This window comes from Cottoperca gobio, chromosome 5, assembly GCF_900634415.1.
Source record: "Cottoperca gobio chromosome 5, fCotGob3.1, whole genome shotgun sequence".
Taxonomy (NCBI): Eukaryota; Metazoa; Chordata; class Actinopteri; order Perciformes; family Bovichtidae; genus Cottoperca; species Cottoperca gobio.
The window spans coordinates 15,061,436-15,084,112 of record NC_041359.1 but is presented as its reverse complement, the minus strand read 5'-3'; the positions used below and the strand labels follow the sequence as shown (position 1 = coordinate 15,084,112).

Genomic DNA, 22,677 nt, shown 5'->3' with positions numbered 1-22,677 from the left:
AAATATTGCCAAATGTGGATATTTAAAGCCATATTGTGCATTTGTTACACCTGCTGACCATTCTCACAGAGCGTTAGAGTAGCTCTGAAAGAGGTCAAATAAGCTCCAGTAAAAACTCAAAACTAATTTCCCTCCATTTAAGTTTTTAAGCTATAAAAAATGTCATGTTTTGTACGTATTGAGACAAATGTGTGATTTTATAAATGTGTGCTATATAAATAAAAGGTCTGTGAATTATCCAGAGAAACGACACTATGTTACTGTAAAGGCTGTTGAGTTTTTATATCATTACTATGAGCACCACAGACAATAAATATATATATATATTTCATTCAACTCCAAGAATGACAACAAAATGATCTCAAAACCTCAGCAAGTGAAACCAATACGTCCGCATGGCTAAATACCACCAGGGATCTTTTTAATTTGGGTTAACCGAATAGTTTTGTATTTGGGAAGTGTAATGTAAAAGTATCCAAGTCTGCGTGATTTTTAAATGAGTAAACATAAATTCAAGTCATTGTGCATTAAAACAGTGAAATAACAGCTCATCAAATTCTGAAGGTGCTTTCTTTGTTGTCTCTGTCTATTCAGGACGATGCCCGACGCACACAGACTGCATGAGAGACTGCAACAGCCATGTGATGATTACTGCTTTTCATAATGAAAACCATAACAGACTTGATTCTTAGAGGGGAAACCTTGAAGAACTTCAACAGTCACTGATTTGCAACCATCACATTCTGTCAATTGTGTTAATATTTTTTAAAATATATTTCTTACTGCTCTTGATCACAAGTACTCATACTATTCATACTGAGTACCTGTAAATAGCTATTTGACCAAGGCCCCCCTTATTGGTTTTTAAATTAGATTTGTAACAGAAATTATATTATCCCACTGGCTTAAGTGGAAAATAATTGTTGAAAGAGGAAAACGTATCATAATAATGAGCCATTATCTCATCATGCCACACGGCAAATGAAAATACAGCAAAATTAAAGTATTTTTCATCCTTGAGAAGACTTCAAGGACCAACGTTCAAACCACAGTTGTTTGATTTGAATCCGATTTATTTTTTTTGCTTTTCATTTTACTTTCCTTATTTTCTTTTGAAATTTAGTATGAAGATACAACATAAATAAAACCCAACGTTGTATAACAATCACATTAACTTGTGTTAACCGATGTTGACACTTTATGAACCTTTTGACTGCACAGAGCTTATTTTTAGAAGAAAACAAACAAGCATGGAGAATGAAAATGGATGAAGGGAAAATGTTTTTTGTACAATGTTTACACAGTCAATACCCATAGTGCATTGTTCTGCATGACTGTCCATAGATTAGCTGGTACCTTCCACAAACTGAATAACATTCCTTAGGTAACTTCTTTGAAGAAACTAAACAAAAGTTGTTATGTGTCACTTTTAAGATATCTACAGGATTTTTAAGTGGTTATGTCTATTCCTAACATGGATTGTTCTGTACTATTTGTTTTATTCCAAGTCTTTTTACATATGTTTGTGCCTTGATATCTGTTTACACTTGTTCTTTAGAGACATGCTATCTCCATAGTGTGAATTAGGGCTATTTCTACTCCACTTCAGTTCACATAACCCATGATTGAAGATGCACCACAGCACAGAGACAAATGGATGATAAGCGTTCATTAATATTAAGATAAAAGTCATTCACTCGTTAAATGTAAATAAAGGTTTGCTCACATGATCTTTTATTCTCAGTGTGATGTGTCAAAAGAAAAAAGCACAAAATACATGTTATTCTCTTCCTCCATGTTTGGACCAAAGCTTTACTAAAATGTAAACTAGAAAAGATTATAGAAAGAGAACTAAAGAGTAGAAACAGAAAACATTTGCTAATGAAGACCATAGGATGGGGCTGAAAGCTCAGGTAAAGCTAGTAAATGGACTTTGACATTGAGATTATGTTGTATCGCATACAGATCCCAAAGTAAGGAATTTGAGCTCTTATTTAGGAATATATTTGTGAAGAAACTAGAAACCAGAGCCCAGTTGTGGAATATTAATATTATTGGTGGTATGTAACTTTGTATATTTACTGAAGTACTGTATTTAAGTATAATTCTGATGCACTTGAGTGTTATCATGTGATGTGATGTTACTTCTACTCCACTAGAGGGAAATGTTTTATTTTTTACTACACTATTTTAAGATTTTCATAGACATGACCTTATATAACACAATGCAGACATTTCTCAAGAATGCATCAGTGGTTTATCTGGATCGGTTTACAAAACAGTTAAGGCCCCAAAGAGGTGAAATGATCCAATATTGCACAAACAAAAAAGATGAGAAAAAGTGTGCGTATGAATTTTGTGGAGCATCATTTTGTTTTTTCTCCTTTTCTACCCCCATAAATCATCTCGCAACCCACAATCCCTCAGTGTTATCTTGTGACTCTTTGAAGGGGCCCGGCCCCTTAGGTTGGTAACCAGTGGACTAAAGTAAAGTGTAAAGTAGTGAAAACCTTTCCTCAACAAATTAACAGTGAAACACTGTTTACAGATGTATGCAGTGCAAACAATCTAATGTGTCATATTGAACAGTAGAGTCCACTTTTCTACTAAATGAGTGCTTTTACTTGCGATCCTTTGACTACATTATACTAATACTTATAATAATCATGATAATACTTCTGTACTTTTACTTGGGTATGATTTTAAAATGACTTTCGCTTGTATTTGAGTATGTTTACAACTTTGATTTTTACTAAAGTGAAAGACCTGAGCACATCTCCCACCACTGTGGCTGAATTACAATACAAAGTGTCATCAACATCCAAAGAGGTGAGGTGAGGAGATGCAGTCATGAATGGTTTGCTTATCTGCAAATGAAATGAAAACTTCACTTGATCCCAACACCGTGTTTGCTTTTCTTAACACCAACTAAGAGAATAACGGTGAATGAACCGTAGCCTATGCATTTGTCAGGCCAATACAGGGCGTGTAAAAGTTTATATGCCGACACAATGGATAATGGTAACATGGACGGTCCTGTTTACAAAGATCCACAAGATGGCGACATGTAGATGTGTATGTAGACTGCATAGGCTTTTCTGCACAAAACAACTTTTATAAGTGACGTTTTATACTCAATATATACACACTTAATGTAGCCTGCACAGCCTTGTGAGACTACAATGAAGCGTTGTTCTTAAAAATAAAGTAATTTATTAAATGTAATCAGTTTCAGTGATGTTATATACCTAATAGATTATCGTTGAATGGAAAACATTTAAAAGGTCCTGTGATAATTTAATCTATTTACTGTTAAATACATATTGTCTAATTATCCAACTCCAGATGTCTCCACAGTTTAGTACAACACAACGTTACAGTAGGACCCGCTGTAATTACACAGGGGGGTATCTAGTTTCAGACGACTTGCTATTGGCTGATTTTGTGATGCCCTGCTCTGATTTGCTGCAGCGAAAAGCTCAGCATCGTCAAAATCCGCTGACAAACCTTCATGTGGTTCAGATGAGGGAATATACAGAGCCACTCTCATCAACTGTTGTGCTGGGATTAACTCCAATGCAAAGGTAAGAGTTAATACTAATAAATTACTATATATTTTAGGAAGTGAAAAATTCCCATCACTTATCTAATGCATGTTTCTTTTGTTGTTGTTGCAGAAACAATTAAAAGGATTCTGAACTTCACTGCAGACATTTACTCGCAAGCAATGGTAAATTTTTTCCATGTGCGTTTATAAATTCGGACAGTTTAGATGGATTGCAGTGGCTTGTGATTGCAAAGGTCGTTGCCCAGGACCCTTAGCATTGCTCAAGGCAGTGCACATGTTTGTGCTGATTCTTAAAGTTTCCCGTCCACTGTTCTTTTTGGAAAGCTAGAGTGTTTAATCCCCCAAATCACAGTTAATTCAAACCAAAGTGTCCTTGCCAGATGCATACAACTGGGTGAATCACTTCTCCTCGTTGTGTGAAGGCAGTCAAGGAGAACAGGGCATTTTAAGAGGTGCAGATTTACCACGGAGTCCCTCTGAGGATGTCTCTGTATGACAGATAAATCTCCCCCAGGAGCCATATGGTTCAGCACCCACAGCTGTGATAACATCATGGCATTGTGGTGTCCTTACATTTCCAAGCCAAACACTGGCAGGACAGGGAGGTTCAACAAACTAAATATTATAATAAGATCTTGAAAAACAAATGACAGCAAAAAAAAGTTGAGCTACTGATTTTTTTTGGAGTCTACCTTGTGCCGGAGGAAAGTTACGTAGAACTTTTTTTTTTGCTTGATGATTGTATCAATATATATGCATTGATTTCAGTTTATCTGAACACTGCTGGAAGATGATATGATTTGTAATTAATACATGATGATTGTGTAATTACTAAGTGTGGCTGTCATTTCCTGCTCTATAATCCACTCCAGTCAACATCCTGTGAGTGGAAGGGGAATGCAGAGAGGATATGTTCCTCGGCACTCCTCCACAGTTCAGCTCTACTTTGTTCAAACTTCCCCTCTCGCTTTAGGAGGCAGGAAGATTTTTTCCCAGCATAAAATGTGCATCCTGTTCTCCTAGCCACAATTTTAACATTTTCTGGGATATGCATACTGCATGACATGGTCTCCATAAAGCTGCTCTGAGGTTTGTCAGGAATGCTTCACTTGTTATATGGTCATAGAGCAGAGTGATCTCAGCTGGTAAAAATCTTATTGGCCCAGTTCTGGAATAAGAGTGAATTGTGTCTCAGCTAGACCGGCCAGGGCATGATGGGATATTTTGGAAGCCAGCCTAACTGCTCTGTCGACTCCTGCAAAAGTCGACCAAAGCGTCTTTGGTTATAAGTGTTGCTTGTAAATGTACTTTAATTAGATTCTGCCTGCACCACTAAGTCTTTGTGTCTTTCTCATTGTGTAGCTGTGTTTAGGAGACTCTGCTGACTGCCTCCGCGACCAAATGCAGTGCATGATGAGATCCTTGCAGGACCTGAAGCAGATAAGCAGGCCGAGGCCACTAAGTGAACCATGTGCTCGGTCCTTCGCTGTGACGCGGCTCTGCAAACAGAGGGCACACCAAGAGCGACTCGCTCGTCTACGTGTCTCAGACGCCAGTGAAGTCCAGCACATATGACTCTGCCTGCTGCCTGGCCAGCCCTCTGGAAGAAGAGGAAGAGCATCAGGAGCATGAACGGTTGGCACAAGGCTCCCCAAGCAGTGAAAAGAGTCTGGACTTTGACTCTGGATACTCTGAGGCGTCTTGGCACGATGAAGGTGTGGTGCTGAGGAGGACCAGGAATGTGCGAGTCTCTTCTTCTGCGTGCCTCCGCACAAACAGAGGAGCTTCTGGCCGAATCCGACCCAAATCAACCTCGGACGCTTGCCTGGAACGCTGGACCTCATTTGAGGCCAGTGACCCTGAGGACTGGACGACATCGCTGCTGAGTCGCAGCAGGAACAGACAGCCTCTGGTTCTGGGGGACAACAGCTTTGCTGACCTAATAAAGAACTGGATGGACCTACCAGAGTGTCCTGAGCCAGCAGAACTAAAGCCCTGTGTGGGCCGGCGCCTTGCCAAAGACATTTTGATCAACATGCGGCGCAGACTAGTAGGGATGTCTAAAAGTGTGGAGGTGAGGCCGAGACCAGCAGACTTCACAAGGGTCAGCAGGGCTGCAGAGGATCCCAAACGGATGTCCTGTCCTGTGGGACTCCAGGCTCTCAAACCTTTCTTTCACCAGTCCCACACAGGCCTACATCAACCGGACACTGACTTCCACCAGTTCACCGCTCTCATGAAGACAGGCAGCCGACAACCCATCATATGCAATGACATTATTGGATACATTTAAGTGAGACTGTCGATTAACACAAATAAGATGGTTATATTTTGATATTGGATGTTGTCCACCATGTTGATACAGCTGTAATAAAGGTGTTTTGAATTTTATTGAAAGTGGGTTCTGTTCCTGCCTGAGTTTGAGCAGTCTAACTGTCACACATATAAAATATGTAGCAATCTGTCATTGAGTTTGTACATTAATCCTTCATGACACATGTGAAAGGGGTCTGTCATTTTCATCTATGCAGTTGTTTGTGCTCTCTAAGTCTTTTGACACTTAGTGGTTGGGAGTGAAATCGCCCGACAAAGCATGTTTTTTTTTTAAAGAATATAAATATACCATCAAAATTTCAGCTCAATAAAAACCCACACAATAAAGGCCCCAATGCTTTACCAAACCAAGCAAATTCTACATTTTTCCTGATTAAAATAGGAGGTTGGATGTGTGCTGCGATCATCATAGTAAAGTATGTTTGTGACTTTTTCCAAAGATGGTAAGGGAACTGAAGTACACAGCAAAACATGGTTCCTCATAGACACATTTATTGAATTAATATTTGACTCACAAACAGCATCCTTCAATCACAGGCCCAATTACACAGTGAATAACCCCTATAAGTATGCAGTATATCTCAGTAGTATATTTAACCCTTGTGTTGTGCTGTTTCTGTCCCTTGTGTTCACGGGTCAATTTTGACCCATGATTTACTCTGTCCAAAACACTCAAAAATAATTACTATCATCCAATATTGTTTTATCATAACTAACTTATAATGCATTCATATCTATACAATCCTGTTGTCATTTTATTTTACCCACAACATTCAATGTTCCCAGACCTTGAACCAAATGATACACTTGTTTTTAGAGAGATCTTCAGAATTGGCTAAAATGGTCAGAATCAGAACTAGATGGTAGTTATATAATTTTAACTTGAAACGGGTCACGGCAGACCCGAACACAACATGAGGGATATATATATCTCATCATTTCAGAGAGGATTCTTCATGAAATACAGCCAACGAGAGAGCAGAGCATTTTAAAAATGACACTATGTTAACGTGAGGGTCTGAAGTGAAACACGTAGTGAGTTTGTGGAAAAGGGCAGGACGTGCACATGAGCCATCTAAGGACAGACGAAGGCTTTGTAGATGAGTCCAGCTTCTCCACTCTGACCAGCTCTGGGATTCTTCTGGGAGGGAGGGGGGGGGGGGATGCACGTGTGCTCGGAGCAGGATTTAAACAGCTGTGTCCAGATGGCAAGTGCACCCACGAATCGTCAAAGCACTGTATCTACTGTGCCAAGTGTCTGTTCTAACTGCACCCCTTCAACATCGGGCTCAGTCTGACCTGAATTAAACCATGAAACCAGGCCAGTACTGCCCCAGCAGCGCCAGATCATCTAATCCATATGCCTTGGCAAGCATCTTCACAACCTCTTAGCCTGACCTCTCTAAAGACACATTTAACACGTAGATAAAAAACTAAAGTTAGCAAACAGAACTTTCTGGTGACATTTCTGCAATAATAGTATATGATTACGATTTATTAAGTTTCCGCTTTTGCCGTAAAAAGAAAAGAAAAGGAAAAGGAAATCAATATTTGTGGATTTTCATAGTGTTTTTGGGGTTAAGGGACAGGAGGGGGTGGGGAGGGTGGGGAACCTTTTTCATGTCAAGGGCCATTTTTTTTTTTACAACATCCTTCGAGGGCCATACTAATTATTGAACTCATAACCTCTGCAAAAAACGTTTAAGACACAGCCCATTCATTTCACTTTTCTTTTATGCTGTGCAAAAAAATCAACTTTTTTATCCATGTATCTTTCTGTTTTATCAGAAATCAGCAATCCTTTATTAGTCCCACAACGGGGAAATGTATCTTGTCACAGCCAAAGAACATATGAAGTAAAAAGGCAGTACACAATAATTAAATAGAATCAAAAATAATATAAGTACCAAGAGGTTGATAGAAAATAAAGTGAGTATTGCACATGGCAGTGATAATTGCACAGCAGTGGTGGAATAGTCTGTTCTTGGTGTGGTGGTGTACCTCTCTATCTGTCCATGTTTGTATGTTACGCTCTGCAGAGAGCTGCTTGTTGGGCCAAACTCCGCCGAAGAGCGTTAACTTTATCCAAACGCACTCGTCCTTTCAGCTCGTGCAGTTCGGCATGTTTTGTGTTTCACCGCAAATTAGGCACACTGGCCTTTTACTTCCTCAAATAAATAATCGTTCGTCCGTTTCTCCTGGAAAGTGCGACGTTCCGTTTGTGTTGTGTTCAAGGACCCTGACCTTGGCCAGGAAAAACAGTCAATCGCCCGTCTACTGCTGTCTAGATTTTTTCATTTGTTTTTCTAGTTTTTTTGCGTGTGTTTATGAATTACCTCGAGGGCCGGATCAAATGGTCGGAGGTTCCCCACCCCTGCTTTACATGATCAAAGTATAATTAATAATCTAATCTAATAATCTTTGTAAACAACAACTAAAGCAACAACATGAGGATGTTTTGAACTGATATGATGTCACAGGAGTCTTCCATGTGAGGCCTCATCACTGGAAACTTCGTGTTGGTGGCATCACAAGAGCATGTATTTGATAGATGGGACCGTCTCACAGTCTTCATCTTCAGTAAATGACGGGACCAACTTCAGCATCTTGTCGTGTGGAGGAATATTTTTCTTGGTGACCATCCTCACCACGTCAGACACACTGCAAAAATATTCAATAAATGTAAGCTTCGTCTGGGAGGAGAAACAAATGATACAACATTATAATTCTAACTAATTCTAAAACACAGTTACAGTATATCTCAAAAGTGAGTACACCCTTTAGATTTTTGCAAATATTCTGTTATATCCTTTCAGGGGATAACATTATCCTACTGAAACTTTGATATAACTTAAAGTAGTCAGTGTGCTGCTTGAATAACAGTATAGATTTATTGTCCTTTGAAAATTACTCAGTACACAGCTGTTAATGTCTAAACAGCTGGCAACAAAAGTGAGTACACCCCATAGTGAACATGTCCTAATTGTGCCCAATGATGTTGTTTTCCCGCCCTGGTGTCATGTGACTCGTTAGTGTTACAAGGATTCAGGTGTAAATGATAAGCAGGGCTGTTAAATTTGGTGTTTTGGGCACAATTCTCTCTGAATGCTGGACAACATGGCACCTCATGGCAAGGAACTCTCTGAGCGGCTGAAAAAAAGGATTATTGCGCTTCACAAAGATGGCCTTGGCTATAAGAAGATTGCCAACACCATGAAAATGAGTTGCAGCACAGTGGCTAAGATCATACAGCGGTTTTCCAGGACAGGTCCACTCGGAACAGGCCTCGCCAGGGTCGACCAAAGAAGTTGAGTCCACGTGCTCAGCGTCATATCCAGAGGTTGGTTTCCAAAAATAGACGTGCGAGTGTCTTCCAGCATTGCTGCAGAGGTTGCAGGAATGGGATGTCAGCCTGTCAGTGCCCAGACCATACGCCGCACACTGCATCAAATCGGTTTTGTATGGCGTCGCCCCAGACAGAAGCCCCTTCTGAAACACAGATGCATAGAAAAGCCCGCAAACAGTTTGCTGAAGACACTGAATCCAAGAACATGAGTTACTGGAACCATGTCCTGTGGTCTGATGAGACCAAAATAAACCTGTTTGGGTCAGATGGTGTCCGGCGTGTGTGGCGGCACCCTGGTGAGGAGTACAAGACAAATGTGTTTTGCCTACAGTCAAGCATGGTGGTGGCAGCATCATGGTCTGGGGCTGCATGAGTGCTGCCGGCACTGGGGAGCTGCATTTCATTGAGGGACACATGAATTCCAATATATACTGTGACATCCTGCAGCAGAGCATGATCCCCTCTCTTCGGAAACTGGGCCGTAGGGCAGTTTTCCAACATGATAATGACCCTAAACACACCTCCAAGATGACAACGGCCTTGCTGAAGAAGCTGAAGGTTAAGGTGATGGACTGGCAAGTATGTCTCCAGACCTAAACCCAATTGAGCACATGTGGGGCATCCTCAAGAGGAAGGTGGAGGAGTGCAAGGTGTCCAACATCCGTGCGCTCCGTGATGTCGTCGTGGAAGAGTGGAGAAGATTCCAGAAGCAACCTGTGCAGCTCTGGTGAATTCCATGCCCAGGAGGGTTAAAGCAGTGCTAGATAACAATGGTGGTCCACCAAAATATGACACTTTGGGCACAATTTAGACATGTTCACTATGGGGTGTACTCACTTTTGTTGCCAGCTGTTAGACATTAACAGACAATAAATCTATACTGTTATTCAAGCAGCACACTGACTACTTTAAGTTATATCAAAGTTTCAGTAGGATAATGTTATCCCCTGAAAGGATATAACAGAATATTTGCAAAAATCTAAAGGGTGTACTCACTTTTGAGATATACTGTACATTAGTTTAGCTAGTGTTTTCTCATCATCAAGGGCCTTGGATATTGTTGCCTCCTGTCAGGAAATTAGCTTTTTCTTCCCTAAATCCCATAAAAAGACCAAACCAACAATGAATTCATCCCACTAACAAGTATTTATGTATCCAAAGCTTGATAAGCGTATTCCTCTGTCGATCCCATATACGCCTTTATACTGCTGAAAAAACACACAAGGGTGTTTTAATCTGTGGTGAAAAATAATCCCCAGCAAATATACCATTTACTCCCGTTTATGTAAGGTTTGAGATAAAACTACAGTGTCCAGCTGTTTTAGTAAATTATATCATCTGTTTAAAATAAATAAAACTATGTACTTGTGGCATGTTTTTAAGGATTTTCATGTTCAGTTGGAAGAAATGGTCTTGGGACTACAGAAGGGCAGGAGAGTCAAAACAGTATTGAGAGTGCAGCAGTTGGCTTTGGTCTTTTCATGGGAAAAAATAGAGTTTTTAGGTTTTAAGTTCCCCCTCACTAGCCCAACACAGGAAGCTTGCAGCAGGGCGAGTGCACAGGAAGTGACTCCTGGAGAGGGCATTTGTCATGTGCGGTCTGCAGTCCACATGGCCAGCACTCTGCCCCTCTCCCCCTGCTGCCTAATCTAACCACAACACCAACACCAGCTCCCCAGAGACTTCAGCGTCACAAACAGACATGGATATTCACACAGTTCGTATCAAGATGACCATGAAGACCTCACGGCAACATTTAAGCAAAGAATGATTTCAATCAAATATTTCCATTTACCCATGAACATCATTGCCTGTAAAATGTCTAAAAGGAAACATGTTTTATAAATTACAGTGCATCCAAACATCCCTGAGGGAGAATATTCTGCTGTGACTCAGTTGTTGATGAAGAGAGTTTACAGCACGAGGCACCTAATTCAAATCAAATCAAATCAAATCAAATCAAATCATTAATTCCTTTCATACACCCCAGGGCTTATAATGTGCTGCAGCACTGAACAGGCCCAAACAGTGTGGGATCTCAAATGCAGAAAAAGAAAAAAGGTTCTAACTAATTTAACTCTTAAACTCTGGTCCTAAACAAACATGAGGAAACCTGAGGAGGATCGGCCTCACTCGTCAGTGTTCAGTGATGCATTGGAGTGTGTCAACAGGCTCCGAGGAAACACCTCATCCTGCCATTAGCCTCTAAACAAACAAAAGGAGGCTACTTATTGTGGTTGTTTATGTGCAGGGTGCCATGTGTCGCCATGCATATGCAAAAATAGCACTGTATCTTTGTATCAGCTGGACATACCTCTGCTTGAGCCTCTCGTCTTGCCCACTGTATATGATAGCGGTTCCGTAGAAGAGACGGCAGATGCTCAGGCTATATTTATCCTGCACAAAGAAATAGTTAAATAAAATGTACAGTACAAAAACAAACATAACAATGCACGAAAGAGCTTGAGAGTAGAGTATCACCTGCATGCATTATGCAGAGGTTTTTTCTACAAAGACAGTCTGCAGAGCTAAAGGTCTGATGGTGACCTGTGGCCTCAAACAACTTCAGCAGTTCAGGAAGTTCTTCAGTGTCTCCACAAACAAACCAGAGGGAACTCGGCCAGTCAAAGGTTAAACAAAACCTGGAGTAAAGATGACTACTTGCCAATTTATTTTCCCTTTGCCTCCTCAGAACAAATGGCTGCCTGGCAAGAATGTGCATGCATAAGAAAAACAGGCAAGGAGTCACGTGTTCAGACATTTCTAAGTGACCCGGCCTATATCATATTATAAAGATAATGTACTGAATATGTGAGCAATAGGACAGGTTTATACATATTTTATCGTAAATACTTTACAGGATATGCAGACGAGTATCCTGGTTATAATATATAATATATGGTATAGGAAGTATTTTCTATAAATGACATTGTATTCTGGGATGCTTCAACCAGTTTATGAACAACTATTTGCTGTATGTTTTAAGTCCAAAAAACAAACATTATGATGTTTTCGACAGGTGACTGCTTGAATGTGCTGGAACCTCTTGTCAGCGATTGACTTAGACAGAAGATCGACATGTTTATCTACTCGTCTTGTACTTTGGTGTAAGTTTTGTAAAAGGCAGCATTTTAGTTATTAAAGACACAAGAACCATAACATCTAGGTTGTATGAAGATCAGTAGAGACCTTTCAGGAGAAGTTTAACATTTTTGGAAATACATTTATTTGCTTTCTTTCAGAGAGTTAGATAAGAGGATTGGTACCACTCTCACGTCTGTCTGCTAATTACGATGAAGCTACCAACAGCTAGTGTCGACTTCACTTATCAACACGTTATATCTCAAAAACAAGAGTACAAACTATATATCTGGTGTGTTTTCTTGCAGTAAAAGCACATTAGGCATAATTAGTGAGATGAGCATGTCTGAGTAGTACACATATGAAATGGGGAAAAGGTTCCAAACGTTGCTCAGCCACGGGAAGACGGTTTAACAACACCACGCTAAGTCCTTCATTCCTTTCCTGTCAGGCTACTAAACGTCAGCGGTGGTCATTTTAAGTGAATTGAGTGAAGTCTATGTAGCCCACTTATGTTGTATGTGTACGTTATACATATACACATACGTGTGTGTCCACAGACTTTTCAAAATGACTGTTACATTCTTCTTTTAAACGTGGTTATACTTTGCCTCTGACATATTCCTTGATTGTGGGCTGTGAAGATCTGTGTATGGACTGTGCCTAAAAATGAATTGCCCTTCTTGGGATAAATAATATTTGTCTGAATCTGAATCAACAGCATGACCTTCCTCCAGGATGGTAGAGTCCTGAAGTTGTGAATGGAAGGTGTAAAGTGGCCAATCATTTCAAACAATGACCATTGTGTGCACTGGAGGAAGGTGAACAGGTTTAGGGATTAAAAAAAAACACATGCAGAAAATATGTACTCGGTTTGCGATGGGTGTGAAGAAAGTGTGTTTCCTTGCTGAGAGGAATAAGGATGCCATACCTTGATATGCTGGAACAGATCTCCCAAGGTCATTTCCTGCTGACCGCTGCGCCTGCCCTCAACAAGGAAGTCATCCCAAAGGGTGTAATTCTTTTCTGCAACCTGCCGATAGACACGTAACATACACCAACACAAACACAGACAACGTTGACAGATGAACTACTACTTGCTTTGAGGGATGTGCAGAAAATGTTTGGGTCCATAACAAGAGTCCTGGAAACATACAGACAGAGAGACTGCATTTTTCATCACCGTGTTATAAAGCAGCTGAGAACAATCAGCAGCCCCCTGAAAGCTGCAGCGCAGACCTGAACAAGCTGCGATGAGGTCAAGAAGGTGCTACCTTGTGTATGATGAAGTGACCCTCTTGATTTTCTCAAGTTTCCATCTACAAGAATTACTTAATTTTCAGTTTCACCACCATTCTGCTCTCGGGAAAACTACATACAGCCATGTCAGTGTAGTTTGGGGCAGATGATATTCGGGCAATTTGAGAAAAAGTTGAAGAATGTTGCTTATAAAAACTGCATCTGTGTAAATATACATGTGTTACTCTGGACAGTGAAATAACAACATAGGAATTTTTCCAAACACCTTGCCAGATCGCACTGCGAGTACTGAATCTTTAGCTTTGAGGTGTCACGGTCTGCTTCGCTCCTCACCTGCTGCACCTCTATATTCTTCCTGCGGCCGACCCTGCCTGCCTCTGACCTGCCCGTCTCTTCTGATTCCCGATCCTGTGCCTCGCCACGATCTACCATCTGCCTGTCCCCTGCTGGTTTTCCCGCTTAGATTTTGTACGTACATGTGCTCATTATCTGTCCTGCCCTTTACCTGCCGAGCTTTGACATTAAACGTCCTTATCAACTGTTCCTGGTTTCCTGTCTGCTGCATTTGGATCCAAACACGTTCCGGGACATGAGGGGCCATTTTCATTCTGAAGTTCCTGTAGTTCATAGAGTCTTCTGTGTTGAAGAGACCCACTTGAAATCTGGCTTTTTAAATGGGGAATGTTAGTCTGTCTATTGTTGCAGCGTTTATGTCCTGATAGATGTACGTTGTGCTGCAACAATCTTTCCAATTATCATTACGTTAATAACTAGAAAGTTAATCTACGAGCATATTTCTAATATAATTAATTAAACATAATAGCTGTTTTTGTACCAACCAAAATGTGTCACAAGAGCATCCAAAGTTCTGAAAGCTGGTATTGAACATCTGGTCAGATTTGTGGTCTTGTTTACTTATTTCTTTAATCAGATAGTCCTTGATTTAAATCAAAATCTGTACTAAAAACGTTTTAGTTGTAGAAAAACATTCATTTTGTCAAAGGGAGGTATCAAAAAAGTATAATTTCAGCAGTAGTATCAAACCTTTTTTGAGTTTTATATGAGTTCGAAGACAAACTGACCTTTGGGCTCTGGGGACGGACATCTGTGTGTGTGTGTTTTTTTTAAGAGACTACAATTTATCAAAATTATTTGCAAAACACACAGAATGAAAACAATCATTGTAGTTCTACATGTATGTATGAAAAAACGAGCGGACTGTTGCTACGTGTCGTTTAACATTAAAGGGTGACTCTGCATCGAAAAGTACAAAGTCCTGGCTGATCAATTAAAACCCCATCAAACATAAACACTGTTATTTCTTCTGTCACTAAACAGATATCGTTTTTTACATGCCATAATGTGTTTACCATAAACATCATAATTGACGGACCTTGAGTAGAAAACTTCACCTTGACCTGAAGCGTGTCAGGATTCCTCACATGCAGAAAATATGTCATAATATGTCACATAGTCAGAGGACCCTGATCACACAGGCGCTGTCTGCTGAGAGAAGTTGCGAAGATCAAAACTTGGCTCGAGATGTGAATACCAAAACTCCGGCTAAACCTGGGTCCAATTATCTTTGCTCCGGCAGCCAAGGGGAACTTTTCAAATAGCCCTCACAACTCCCACCACTTATGGGGTTTGGGGTTATGGAGACACACTCAAGGCATACTTCTCCTCAAGTCTAACAGGGGGTCTAGGTCCTTTGTCCCATTTTCAGACAAAGAATGTTTTGTTTGCAAGATGCACTTCTTACCCACGGTCATGTTAGCTTCTTTAATGTTTATGCAGAACAGATCTTAAGCCTGAAATGCACTTGAAGTACCAAACACCAAAGATTATTTGAAATGATCTTGCAAATGCAAAGTCATTGTCAGAGTTTAAAATGGGTGTTCAGTGGTTCCACGCCAGAGTTTTTCATGACTGCTTTTGTGTGCAGATGCTGATTTGACACAATGCTAAGCAGGCATGCAGGTTATTTTTACTCTCTCCCCTCCCTTCCTCTCTCTCATATCTGTCGCACAATTCTGGCAGGAACCTGAAGCCAATCAACTACCCCATCAGTCCGTGTGTAGAGTGACGTCAACTACTCAACACTATAGCAGGGGAGAAAAAATAAGCAAGAATGCTGGAACCAAACTCGCTGCTGGAAACAATTACCAATGGTTTCCCACAAGCACAACTACAGTATCTGTTTGTCATGAAACCTCTACCATAAAAAAAACTAAAATGGCTAAATGAAACAGTTATCTCTGGGGAAAGAGAAGGAATGTGAAGCAGAGAGTTATTGTTTCCCTCTTAGAGAAACACTGAACCAAATAACCAGCGTGGAAAAGAACACAAAATCTGCTTTAATGGGAGCCCAAATGCAATTATCTCCAAGTATATTATATATAGACACATCTTTATTCACTCTTATATTTTAATAAACCAACCGCGCTCAAGGTGGACCGTGTCGTCTTAAAAAGGAAAATCAAAGGGAAGAATTACTGTAGTGATATCACATAAGTCCTGGCAATTATAGTTGGGCCAGGATGTACTGAGGTTAGAGTGTAGCATTACTGTCTGAGAGGTCGACTGTTTTGCTGAAAAATCCCTGCAAAGTGCAACTTTGTTGGTTGCTTATCACAGCTGCATAAAATCACACAAAATAAGCTTGGCCTTGGAGTTGGAGTGCCCATCTTGAAAATGGCAGGCTGGGATTGGAGTAGCTCAAGGTAAATGCATTATATAAAAAAGTCTCTAGTGTGTCTGGCAATGAACATGAGAAATGGTAAGAGCTGAACCACAGCAATACTGTAAAGAGACACAAGTTAGTCCTCGACTTGACAACTTGTTCAACCCCAGGAAAGCTTTATTTACTTTTCTAATATTGGCTACATGTGTGATGTATTCAAGTATTGTCGTATCTCACTGTGTGTGCGGATGCAGAGGTCTGTTTAGACATAATGCAGAGCTGGCATTTGCGGATTCTGGGTGGTGGAACTACACAGAGTTCAACTTCAGAGAACGGGGACAGACAAACAGCCACTTCACGGGCCTGAGTGACAGAAAGTCACAGTTGTGGAAATATGCTCTGCTCTGTAGTTGGAGGGCAGCCAACTCTCTCGTCCGCTGTCTGTATATTGTAGTCTGTATTATAAATGGAGCTTTCAACTTCCTCCTAAAACATGACACAGCTGGTCTTTCCAAAACAATAAAGGAACACAATGACATTTCCAAATTTGAACTACTTCTCACTTCACCACTACGCATGTCAGTTTCCCTGATACCATGGATCATAAACTCTATCATTGGTAAGTAAACTGTCATTAGCATGAATGGTGCTCATACCAACTTCAGTCACAACTTGGAAAAATTTATAATTTTCATGACAGCAACACAAATAATTGTAATGCTTAATAGTACAAAACTTTATTGTTTTTTCATCTTCTTGTCCTGAGATTTAAAGTTACATTTGATTTACTCTTCTTGAATTTTTTTTTTATGTTTGTAGCTTCTGCATTATTAAACGTTATGCGTTTTATGAATTCTCTCCTACAATGTGACCTGTTCAGATACGAAGTTCCCCTAACATCTGACATCAACAGCCAAAATGTCAGGCTGCTTCCTCTTGTTGACAGGAAACCTAACGAGCTCCGCTGCTCTTTCTGATTTATCTAAATGTAGACAGTTACATCTTGCAGGAAATAATTTGAATTCATCTCTTCATAAAAAAGCCACATATCAAACACACATACTTCTTCACCACTCCTATTTGTTGGTCCTAAAGCAGGACCAGATATGATTAAAGAAACAGATGACTTTAACACACAATAAATCAAGTGTCTGCTTTGCAAATTCAGAAATACTAAGAACGTTCTCAGGTTCTTTATAAGGTGAGATGTGAAAATGCCCCCAATAACAAAATAACCTATTGTTTTTAAATCTATTTTGATTAGTAGGTTTAAAAAAAAAAAATGTGTTTTAGATCATGCTATATCTAAAAACTGCAAGGTGCTTAAAAAATACCTCAAAGTATTTTATTATTCTGTTTGCAACACTACATGGAGTTATATTAAATTCCATCTAGCCAAAATAACGTTCAGTCACCTTTCAGCAGTAGATGTGGGGCAATGTTCAATTATACCTACGCTTTTACAGAATTACATGATCAAAAGGTCAGAGGGATCTGGTTTTGTTGAAGTGTTATTTCCAATGAGTCACAGCTCAGTCTATGAATTTCTGAGAAGACCTGAAACAAAAGTCACCGAAGCCGCGCAGCCACAGTCTGGACCCACAATCAAACAACCTTTCAAAGGGTAATAGGGAATACAAAACAGTATCATTTTGTAGTCCAACTCAACTTAATGCAGTCTTCTACTGTTTGTTATCAAACAACATATTTTTAATTCACATTTTAGAATCAAGTTAAAGTACTTTCACTTTTAATAGCGCTAACATTTTGTATTAATACATTTATGTTCTGGATCCCCCCAAATTAAGAGGCCTCACTAAGAGAGTTCAACAGCACAAGCCCTGATACACAATAAAGTCTCTTATGATAAGGGCTACTGGACCCAAAAATAGACGCTCTGACTGCAGATATACGTGAGGCCATGGGAATGTAATGCAGCCAGAGGAAGTTCAGCCAAGTGAACCTGATAAGGAGGTAGAATGAATCCAAGCGGATTGCGATCCACTCCATGGAACACAATCATGCTGGTAATTTTTTTGCACAGGTCACTGCATGTAGAGTGTAATCATAATGTGAGTTTTTAATCTTGCCCTTAAAGACAATGGAGTGTTTTTGGAGACATGAAGCCTGGCTAAGTCCTCCTCCCTGCAGTCTGCCACAAGAAGCAGCACTGCTGAGGCACGCTCCTGCCTCAGCTTCATAATCTGGACAGAATCCCAACAGTGGAAACGTTTTTACAACCCGTTGTGGCTAGAGGGCCTGTTTCTTCAAAGGCAATGTTTTTCCTTTGGAGCGCTTCAAAGTGAGCTTCAGGGGAGGCAGATAGAGGATCTGTGTGGTCTTTTTAGATCATATTTTCATCTTAATCTCCTTTAGCTTTCATTTCGTAGACAATCTAGTTAATTTCACTGAGACGTCGTGTCCCTGACTAGTCTTTGACTGATCCTCAAAGTCAAGCCGCATTTCACTTCTCAACATATGGCGGTGATGCTGCTGAACACTGTACATATATGGTGTATATTGGAGTACAAGCAGGAAATATTTAAAATAGTAAAATAAGTGTTTGTCAAGTCTTTCTTTGTGTCTCTTACTGGGTTGAAAGTATTCAAAGATTCAAATGACTTTATATATCAATTATCATACATGTACTGTAAAGATGAGCTGGCACTACATCTTCTTAAAAATGTAAATGCAAATCATTATGTCATTGCTAAGTGTTGTATGAGACAGACATCTTTACAAAGAGTCTACACTATTTATTATGTACAAACTATTTTACAACAAAGGAAAACAGTATTATTTCAAACTAAATCCAGGAAAATGTTTCAAAGAATCCCTGCATTTACTAAAAAGACAAGTGAACTCTTAATGTCCTCTTGTTAGTTTGAGCTATAATGCTTCAGTAAATCTGTGTAATTGCTCATAAAGTTGGTTCCTTTGTAGCCTGTACAAAGTGAGTCCACAGTCATTTTAACCGAGTACACCAGTTTTCTTGGATCATAATCAGTAGACTTCCAGTTTGGGAAAAAACTTTTAGTGCTTAAGGGTAACTTTATGGATTTCATACATCAAAGTCTGTTTATGGGTCTTGGGGAGGACTACTGCATAAACAGTAGTATAAAGCCTTATTGTGGCTCCACAGGGAGCTGTTTGAAGTATGATAAATTGCCTAAAGCGACGTCACTTAAGTCAGCGTCGGTTGATGATGAAGACTACTGAAAATGTGATGGTGTGGATTTAGAAAGAAGTGAATCTACCAGACCTCTTGAGCCCGCTCCTTATGTCTGCTGAAGGCTAGAGGCTCGAGGCCACATTAGCTGCTACTAGCATCACACACCCAAATCTTAGATCGAACTGTTGGTGGTTGAGTTGCACTGTGGGTAATGTAGATGCCAGATATGGAAAAGGAAGAAGACTATGTGGAATAAAAAATACGGCATCTCTATTTGTGCTGCATGAGTTGCAAAACTAAATTGGTGGAGTAATGTTTTAAAGTTGACCGAACCACCTAAGACCATTTTAGGCTAATACCATGGGAATCCTGTTTTAAAGTAGATTTGCTGTAATCAGAAATGATGTTGCAGAGCAGTTTACCTAGATCTGCAGGAACATGTTTGTTTTGTTTTACAAAGGGACAACAGCACTGTCATGTAAAGTGTGCCCTTTGTATGATCGGGAGTGTCATCTGCTACCTGCTCACTATTGATCACCACTCTCTTTGGACTGAAGACACAGATGGCTGAGACCTCCAACTGCTCCCTTCAGCCCACTGCAACTCCCTAGAGACTTGACAGGATACCAGCCATACACACCTCCCAAAGAATTCCTTTAAAACAATACATCAAACTGAATACATTAAAAATCGGTATTAAAGATACTTTGTATTCTCGATTATAAAAACTGTTTGCTTTGAAGGGTGACTTCTGATTTACTGGCGCAGGTTGAAGGAGGAGCGGCAGAGGCAGCTCAGCCGTGCACAGACACTTCTCAGGAGAGTGCCGAGTTTGACACACAGACTAAAAGCAGCCCGTTGCTTTTGAAAGGCTTCCATTGACGTGTAAATAAGCAAACAGAATCTCAATGTGATTGTCTTTCAAATGAGAAGATAACAGCGCTCCGCCTGACTGAAAATGACCTGGAGCAAAAGGACTGAGTCAATAAATTGCTCTTCTTACAAATGGGCCACTGACATGCTGGAGCCTGCAGACACTCGAACAGCAAATGTCCGATAAACGAAGTCGCAGTTAAAAAGCAATGAATTACCATCAAAATGCTTCGAAGTGATGCATCTGATACTCCCAACACAAAACCACAGATTATAGCCAAGAACAATGTTTTCTTGTATAGCATACAAGTACACTGTGACTTCTATGATTACTAAAGCACGTACTGTTTACTGGTATGTAGTATGGAATTGGGACACAGATTTATCTGCAAATGTGTCATTCACAGGGATCAATTGAATAACAACACACAGCTCTATACATGTCCTCTGTTGCTACATCACAGTTTATATCATGGATTAAATGCCTTAGTATCAAAGGTCACACTGTCTGGTCACATGGTGTATTGCAGTATGGAATGATGTAACTTAAGTTATTGATATATGTGGTCAATATAGTGTCCAATTCTTGTCAGCATGATAAACTGTAATTTTATCTGATGTTGGACACAAACAAATAAAACACATGAGACTTCCATACCGCTCACAAGGCAATGCACACTTCATGGGGCCAATTAAAGCTGCATGTGCACAGATACAACATACACACAGATATGTTAAGACATGATCTTATTCACCCCATTCTTAACAGTGCTCTTGCACACTTGAAAAAAGAGAGCATGCATTCTAATGACTTTGGTGATTTACTCTAGTGCCACCCGCAGCTTGACATTTATGGTTTTGAGTGAAATGTCTCAACAATCATTAGATGGGTTGCCACAAAATGTAGTCATTCATGTCCTCCTGAATTATAATCACTTTGGTGATCCATTAATGATTGGAGGACTGCACACTTTGCAGTTGCCTAAGCCCAATGCAGGACATAATTTGGCTGTAAACATAGAACATAATATACTTTACTTTACAGTATATCATTGAAAATTCTGTTTTATCCTATTCTATTCTATATGCATATATTTTACTTATTCCTGCTTGTTATTGCATTATGTTCTTGCAGTAATTTATTTATTCTTGCACTATTTAATGTCTTTTTATGTCTTAGGTATACTGTATGATGCATTGTTAGAGGAGTCTGCAAGATATTCATTGCCAACAACTAGGCTGTAGCTATTGTGCATATGACACTAAAGCCTTTGAACCTTTGAATCTTTTGAATCCAATTTTGATTTCAACTGCCGACCTACAGATGACTGAGCCTTGCCAAACAGATTGTTGCCAATTACAAAAGGAAATTGAGGCAAAACCATTAATTTGCTCACAAAGTATAGCATTAGCATAAAATCCATGACAAACGCTAGTTATGGGCTATTAATAACCCTGTGGATGTACACAAACTGTTTCAATTCTTACCAGAACATTCATGTGGCTTTTAAGACCAGTAAAAAGTTACTTTATTACTATTTCCATTACAGAACCTGGACATGTGTATGTTGTTAGTCAGTGCCTCATATGCCCTGCATAAATAAAGTAGAACATACAGTGTGCCAAAAGACAGCAAGCAGAAAGACTGTCCTGCAGTGCCTCACAGAGCAGCCATTATCACATACAGTGACCCTAGCTGGAAGGTTTTGTGCATGTATGAGGTAACGGTTCCTGTGTGTGTTTGGAGAGAAAGCACGGGTTGGGGGGGAAAGGAAGAAAGACACGACAGTATGTCTATAGAATACAGAGTTAATGTGTAAACCCATGACATCAGGAACAGCCTAGAGTCTTACATCTAATGTCACTAATGAGAAACCTGCAGCTCACTAGCAGTGGTGCTTTAATGAGAGAATAATGAAGCTGGTGGACAGAGACCTCTAATAGCTTCCACATGGTACTTCCAATGAGTGGAACATGCCTGAAGAAAATAAGTTGTGAGAAACATGGAAGATACTGGAGCAACAAAGGATGAGAGTAAGAGATAAATGGAAATATGGAAATCCTTATCTTTCTCCCTTAAGCTTATTGCATTTTCATGTTGTTTCCTTGTACACATTTTGGTGGAGATAACGTTTTGTTGGTAAGAAGTGGATCCTCTTTTATTCAAACTTTTTCATCTCCTTTCAGGTTATTTACAGAACAAAATGGACATATTATCACAGCACGCAGCTGAGGTATCATTACCAATATATTGGCAATATTTAAAGCTCTTTTCTAATGCTATTTAAACAAACAAGTACAAAAACGGTCTATAAAAGACGTTTAGATTTTTTTTTCTCAGCTGTAGCTAGCTAGCTAAT

At 39.8% G+C, this 22,677-nt stretch overlaps 3 protein-coding genes across 4 annotated transcripts in view; 2 read left to right on the top strand and 1 right to left on the bottom strand.

Annotated features, from left to right (window-relative positions):
- The window catches only part of gnai2b (guanine nucleotide binding protein (G protein), alpha inhibiting activity polypeptide 2b), a 41,114-nt gene extending 39,384 nt beyond the window's left edge, over nucleotides 1-1,730 (top strand). The window contains exon 9 of the mRNA XM_029430829.1: nucleotides 595-1,730. The gene's annotated coding sequence lies outside the window, so the exon portion shown is untranslated. The remainder of the gene's footprint in view (nucleotides 1-594) is intronic.
- A 1,793-nt stretch (nucleotides 1,731-3,523) lies between these two features.
- inka1b (inka box actin regulator 1b) lies at nucleotides 3,524-5,959 on the top strand. The gene is given in 4 exon segments (XM_029430831.1): nucleotides 3,524-3,584; nucleotides 3,678-3,730; nucleotides 4,931-5,124; nucleotides 5,126-5,959. Coding segments are annotated over 3 exon segments (933 nt in total). The 5' UTR covers nucleotides 3,524-3,584; nucleotides 3,678-3,727; the 3' UTR covers nucleotides 5,862-5,959.
- A 2,240-nt stretch (nucleotides 5,960-8,199) lies between these two features.
- uba7 (ubiquitin-like modifier activating enzyme 7) overlaps nucleotides 8,200-22,677 on the bottom strand; it is a 37,303-nt gene continuing 22,825 nt past the window's right edge. Inside the window, exons 22-24 of one of the 2 annotated variants that reach the window (XM_029431133.1) lie at nucleotides 13,261-13,362; nucleotides 11,563-11,645; nucleotides 8,200-8,563 (exon numbers count right to left, since the gene is read on the bottom strand). In XM_029431133.1, the coding sequence (XP_029286993.1) occupies nucleotides 8,431-8,563; nucleotides 11,563-11,645; nucleotides 13,261-13,362 (318 nt within the window). In that variant the 3' untranslated portion in view covers nucleotides 8,200-8,430. Of the gene's footprint in view, nucleotides 8,564-11,562; nucleotides 11,646-13,260; nucleotides 13,363-13,922; nucleotides 14,252-22,677 lie in introns of those variants that run through there. The other variant, XR_003832257.1, reaches the window with a different exon arrangement.